Source organism: Dendrobium catenatum, unplaced genomic scaffold, assembly GCF_001605985.2.
Source record: "Dendrobium catenatum unplaced genomic scaffold, ASM160598v2 fragScaff_scaffold_67, whole genome shotgun sequence".
NCBI lineage: Eukaryota > Viridiplantae > Streptophyta > Magnoliopsida > Asparagales > Orchidaceae > Dendrobium > Dendrobium catenatum.
Window position 1 is genome coordinate 4426 of NW_021318529.1, and position 7174 is coordinate 11599.

At 33.3% G+C, this 7174-nt stretch overlaps 1 protein-coding gene across 1 annotated transcript in view; it reads left to right on the forward strand.

Annotated features, from left to right (window-relative positions):
* Window positions 1-2055: 2055 nt before the first annotated feature.
* Window positions 2056-7174, forward strand: part of LOC110094994 (methionine aminopeptidase 1D, chloroplastic/mitochondrial-like) — a gene marked incomplete at its 5' end in the record, with an annotated part of 18471 nt that continues 13352 nt past the window's right edge. Inside the window, 3 exon segments of the mRNA XM_028695164.1 lie at window positions 2056-2226; window positions 2315-2356; window positions 5549-5620. Of these exon segments, the coding sequence (XP_028550997.1) occupies window positions 2056-2226; window positions 2315-2356; window positions 5549-5620 (285 nt within the window).

The following is a 7174-nucleotide window of genomic DNA, read 5'->3' on the forward strand; positions in this document are numbered from 1 at the left end:
TTCTTTGCCTTACATGCCTCGCAACTTTACTCTTGTATATAAATGATCGGATCCATAAGCTAGAACTTGTATTTATACCTTGTAGGCACGTCATTGATGCAAACATAAAATAATATACTTTAGCGATTTTCATGTTTGAGTATACGATCTCCATTGTGCATTGCTTAGAACATGAGTAGAAAATTTAAAATCATTGTTTGAATGTGATTATGTTAGATGTATTGTGCAAATTTTTGTCATGAGGTTTAGGTCTTATCAACTTAAGTCTTTGAGATGTGTAGGATCGAACTTAGCAAAAATGGGACGTATGCCCTGCCTGATAGGCAAGGCGATTTGCTTGAAAGCATGCATGCAACATATCAATGATTTTGGATTTGAAAAGATTTTTTATGTTTTAAAATGAATGTTTGCTTTTCAAAATGGTTGTGAGATTCTCAAAGCAAAGCATTATGTAAATTTGTCTTATTTTTTAGTTCACACTTTATTTTTTGATTTTAGATTTAAGCATTGACATGTTAATTAAAGCACATGCGCTTTGCTTTCAAATGTTTGAACAAGTTTAGAAGACATGCTATTTGGTATGCTGGTATGATTTTTGAGGCAGTGTAATTGAGTTGAAAATTATCTTGTAATGTGTGCAGGAGACTTAAGTTCCCTAGATTCAATTATTTTTGTGTATTTGTTATATTGTAATGTGCACGTCACTGTCTTTTTGGAGATCATTATTCGCTTTATGTCTCCTTGCATTTCCTTTGTTGATTTGGTTGCGATTGTTTCGAGTTAGAATCAGTTGTGCGTTTAAGAGAGGGAGGGAGGGAGGGAGGGAGGGTGGAGGGAGGATTGAAGGCTAAAGGATGGTGGTTATGCCAATGATGGAGGCTGTTGGTGTTGGGGAAGGAGATGCATGGAATACTGAAATTGTCGTGGTTGAGAAGTTTTTTAATTTTAAATGAGGGACATCCAGATGGAATTTCATGCTATATGATTATGGGAGTGAGACATGCAAGATTTGTGTGGGATTTAGGGCAATCATTATGATTTTTTGTGTGCATGTATTTTAGCAAATTATATATGTATAACAAAGTTTGATTACATATATAAAATCTAATTAAATATTACTAATTGTAATAAAATTATATTTAATTATAATTATTACTTTCTTATTTTATTTAATTAACTCATTAAGATTTTTATAATAACATGTGTATTGACTCCTTGTATGTTTTCATCACTCGCACTTGCTCATATCTAATTTTAGTCCTCATCTCATGCTCAAGTAAAATTCATCAACTTTTCTTTGGGGTCCTTTTTGGGTATTTTGATGTTTCAGGCGTGTCGTGCAATCTATTTTAGGAAATAGGAAATGGTGGAGTCTGTTTTATGGTAGGCAAGACATCTTGAGGCTATTCTTTGCAATGTCGCATTTGTTTTCCATCATGGCTGTCGCACTTGATTTGGTTAAATTTGTGGAATGAATATAGAGGTCAACAGAGAAATACAAATCTTCAATTCATTAGACATTTTTGATATGATGATCAGACAAGCACCATGTTATGCAAGAAGGAAGACGCCTTTTGAGTAGTTGCAAATTCCAAGACAAAGGAGAGAGAGAGGAGAGAAAATAGAAATTTATTATTCTATAGAGTTTACAGCAATATGAGAACTATTTATCGACAAAATAGTGACCCAAATCTATTGGGTCATTTATTAGACCTGCTGGGCAAAACTGTAAATAAAAGAAAAGTCTATGAAACATTATTTTTGAATACATATATTGTTTGGCAGCTTGCTGTCTATATTTGTGGGGATGTGTTAGTGCCCTTCATTTTTCTTCCTCTTTGTTAATAAACTTTATTAATCGTTTTTCCTTCTTTTGATTGTTCTTCCAAGTATCTAACCCAATTTTTTCAATGTTCCTGCATCGCCTTTGTGTCCAATTGAATATGTTGTTGCTTAACACAGCCGGAAGGGATGTGCCAAACAAACATTTAGAACTATTGTTCATGGTCATTGTTGGGTAACCAATCATCATCATTTTGGAATTAAATAATCTCTTTTTGGCAGCCAGGATTGACAACTGATGAAATTGATAAAGCAGTTCACCAGATGATTATTAATAATGGGGCATATCCTTCACCTCTTGGTTATGGTGGTTTTCCTAAGAGTGTTTGTACATCTGTAAATGAATGCATTTGTCACGGGATTCCAGACTCACGAAAACTTGAGGTGCATCTAAAATTCTCTTTTTCTGCCATATCTTATTTTCTTTCATATCTACCATCTGTTTATTGACTCCATGCAATATGAATGGCAGGATGGGGATATCATCAATATCGATGTTACAGTTTACTTGAAGGTAAGTTTATAGTTTTTTCTGAATAATTTATGAGAATAACGAGCAATTAATGTCTTTAATGTAAAAAAAAATGTCTCCAAAGTGTCATGCGAATGGGCATTTGGAATTCCTTTATTTCTCTTAATATATACTTCGTAATTAGTCAAATGAAATGAGTAACATTGTTTTTGTGAAGAAAATTTGATCTTGAATGGATGTCGAAAATAATGGTGAACCAGACCTTCATGATGTTTGGTGGGACTAGCAAGATTAAAAGCCCAAAGGGAGAACACTAAAGAAAATAGAACACAACTCGATTCAAACCTTAGTAAGCAAAATCACCATATAACATTAAACAAACTTAAATTGTTTATAAGAAGATAGAAAACCAAAACAAACTATCCTCAGAACAACCAACTAGTGGTCACCTCACATGCATCGATAAAATATGTAAATGACTGCTCTAGGACATGCAAACCAGTGGCCCACCACAGCTACTTTGATCCAATCAAACGTCTGCCACAACTCCTCCAGCAAATCCCAACAAAGCGCTTGCCAACCAACACCTCTCTCAAATTTTTTAGAAGAAGGATACAATGGGGTGGAAACTTGTGGAGAGAAGAAAGGGATTAGGAGACTTGGAAGAAGCAACAAGCAGTGAAGAAGTAGCTCTCAAGCTAGAGAAGAAACTCTCAGGTTTTACTTAGTTTTTACTTTGCCAAAAAAACTTCTTAAAACAGCCCAAAACTCCCCTATAAATAAGATAGAAAAGGGAGGCCAACAACCAAGTTCAGCCGCCCACCACAGCCAACCAAAAAGGAGGAAAAAAGGAGCAATAAAGGCACGGCTGGACACTCACCCGAATAGCCACAACAAGGGGAACCGGGACAGCCAAGAGCAGGAACCGAACAACCAGCAAGGGGAACCGAGAAAGCAGGGAGCGGGAACCAAACAGCCAGCAAGGGGAACAAGGAAAGTAGGGAGCAGAAACTGAACAACCCAGCAAGTGAAATCCGGAAAGCAGGGAGCAAGAACCAAACAACCGAATGGCTAAGTAGCAGCTCAGCTGCCTACTAACAAACCCAAGTAGCCCAACCACAAAGACCCAAAGAAGCTAGCATCAAAGGAAAAAAAATGTCCAAGAGCACCAAAACCACACGTGTTCATCGGTTGCCTTCCATCATCGGGTAAATAAAGAAATAAAACTTAAAAAATATAATAGCATAAAAAAAATCATAAACATTTGAATGCATCAATGTTGCTTTGGGAGAAATTAGCTACGGTTGTGCTTGCTTAGGTAAGTTGCACGCAGCGATGGATATAAGATTTCATATCTTGTTCACTAAGTTGGGATGAAATATGATAAAAATTTATCACTACTGCACTGTTTTCACCAAGTGTTAAGAAAGGCGGTCCATTGGAGCGGTTTCAAATTGTGATGCTTGTACTCAATGTTATCTTTATTTTGTCTTGTTTTTTTTTTCCCTCTCAAAAGAATTTCCTTTGTTGTATTCATATCATTATCCAGTTATAAATTTGTCTTTAAAAAAAGAGGCTGAACTAGCCTTCCCATTTTCCAATTCATTTCTATTACTACTTGCAAGAATTCATATAACTTTTGAGGTTTCACTAACTCCACTACAAAGGCCTTAAGCCCTTGATCTACCATCGTGAGTGCTAAACAAACCTCTTGATATTGGATCACAAGATTAATATAACATTACCCGAATATATTCAAGCAATTTTAGTGAAATTCAAATAAATAATTATTCATTTATAGTATTTTAAGATCAAGTGATACTTAAGTTTGTTAGTTTAATTACCTTGTATCTATCATAAAAATTTTTAGGCGTATTTAACAACGACACTACTTTTAGGGTTAAAGCTGATGAGTTAAAATTGAGGTGCACCATGAGTATTATGCGATAGAAGAAGTGCCTTGTTCTGCTATATTTATTTGAATGTTGGGCAACAAGTAATTTTTAGCCAATTAGAGTGTCAGAATGAGAATTTTAAGATTATTGTTATCCTCATCATCTTCATTTGGGTATGGCTTTTTAATTCTCGTTCTCCATTAGTTCAACCTATTTTATGCAAATATTTGCACAAGCACAACTTCTATCGTTATTTTCTTTGACATACCCCTTCAGTCCTTCGTTTATATTATGATATCAACCATTGTATTTTTGCATCTTTGATTGCTTTTTTATATGCCCAAATTGTTTATATATATATATAAACAATCTTATCTTTAATAGATGTTCCTCTCATTTCCCTTTGATATAATCATTTATCTAGCTATTCTGACTAATTTTGACACACATTTATCTTAATGAGCTATTTTATTCTTTTAAAAAGGTCATTTTATTGTAAAACCTGGAAATGTAAGATTAAAAAATGAGTAAAGAGATGTGGGAGTAACACATGCAGAAATGTGAAAAGTAGAATTAGGTGTTTGAAAATTCATATTGGAGGTCAAAAGATACTCCAGTAAGGCAAGTTGTTATAATTAATATTGAAGGATTATAAGAAGAAAAGGGTAGATTAAAATGAACTTAGTTAGAAATTGTAAAAAGATTTATACGAAGTAAAATTAGCAACTCTTGTAGCATATGATCAAGTTAAATTTAGGATGATTTATAAAGTAGATCCCAAATGGTTTGGATAATGTTGATTATAAAATTTCTTCAAATAGGATAATGATAATGATAAAATTTATTTTTTGCTCTCTTTATCTTAACAAAATTCCTTTTAGTCTTCATGCATCCTCGATAAAATAGCTCAAGGTATTCTTCCTCTCCCTTTAGTTATTTATATTTTCCTTTTCTTACTTCTTAGCACTTAGGTTATTTAATAAATTATCAATAGTTATATTTTTGGATTTTTCTTACTACGAAGTCTCCTTATGTCGGATAGTTTCAATTTATTACCTTTGTTAAAGAACTTATCTTGAAATATTAATATTTAATATTTTGTCATATTTTAAGTTCCATCTCATTTTTATTCTCTCTTCTTTATACTACTAAATTTTGCATCCATTAATTTTTACTTTATGTTATATAGTCAACCCTTGTTCATGGAATCACTGTATACTTTTAGATTTTTTTTTTCTTGTATAAGTTTAACATATTTAACCCGCAACTTATGCATGAACGGTTTCTCATAATTCTAACCTTTTATTTGCTTCATAATAAGGATGCATTTTGATTCTAGGGCTATCATGGTGACACCTCAGCTACCTTCCTTTGCGGTGATGTTGATGATGAGGCTAAGAAATTGGTTCAGGTACAAAGCTTGACTTTCTATGCAACATTTTGTTTATTCCTGAGCTTTAGATTGTGATGGAATTGATAAGTATTGATATAGTGTTCTGGGCAATCTCGTCCTAAGATTTTGTTGCTTCCTTGTTCACCCTTCTCTGCCTTTCTACTCTTTTTCATGTTTTCGGTCTTGAAAAATTTCTTGTCAGTTAGCAAAGGATCTTTGAGCTTCATGCTTTGCTTTGCTCCTTTTTTTTTGAGGGCTTCATGCTTCTTTTTCCACAATAATTTCTTTGTCTAGACCTCATAGTGGGATTTTAAATTCTTAGTTTACGTTTCATTAGTCTGCTAAAGCATTTCTTGCCCTGAAAATGTTATAAGTGCCTTTCTAACAATTTATGTAAGGCATAAACATAATAAACATTGAAAATTTGAGGAAGTGAAATATGACATTATGCGGCAAGTTCCGGTAATATTACCTCTTATTAATGTATATGGATCTTTAATGTAATAGAAGGGCTTCAAAATTCCACTTTAGATGTTGAAAAGGATTGGTTAAGGATTAATAATTCTGGCAAACATCATCTGCATTTTTTAGGTTTTCATTTATTTCAAAATTATTTTGTGGTCTGCAACTGTTTGAGATATTTTCTTGTTATTGTCTTCCATATACTCAACTAACTTAATAGAATGTTAGAGTACTACTTATGAGTTAATTTATATTTAGAAAAATCTTAATGTTTGTTATGCTCATTTTAATTTTTCCCATAGTTGTAATTCAAGATGAAACTTTTGCAAACCCGGTCATATTGGTTTTGATAAGTATTATATATGTGAATAGTGGAAACTTCCAACTGTTTGGATGAGTATATGTTTTATTGAATATTGTTCGGAAGTTTGATGAGAAGGCAAATTTCTCTAATTCAATATACTTGACTAGCTTGAGCGAGAAAAAGGGTAATATTGAAAAGAAAAGGGTTTATATTGGTTCAACTTTGTTACTTGCCTCCAGTGCAAGAAGGGAGCTGAGTATAAATGCAGAAGGAATACAAAGTGAGTGTAAATGTTGAATAACAATCTGCTCTTATGTGTTAGATCTTTTGGTTTCTTGATCCTACAAATGGTCCTTATATAGTTTCTGCCAAAAACTTTAAATGTGCTATTATTATAACGCCAATTGAACTATCATGTAATTTAATGAACTTGCACTTTGTCTCAAAAGGAATTCAAGAAGAAAAAGATGAATAAGAACTCGAAGGGTTGTTTGCACATTGCATTTTTGTCGGTTATGATTCACAATGGTATCTAACATCCGAGAGTTTATGTCACAACCCGGTCCGAATACTCGATTTAATGAGGCGGGAACTGAAAGTCGGACGGTATTACAATTTCATCCCAATTTCAAAAATGATATTAACATAAACTTTTGAACAAATGAAGAGCCACTAAACACAAAGAAAACTCTAAATCAAACAATGTTAAAACGAATCATTTTCATTAAATATTTTACCCGTTGTCATTTGCTCGCCTTCTTCTGTAGACGAAATCTTCTCTTTCAGCCATTTCTTCTTCTTTGGGG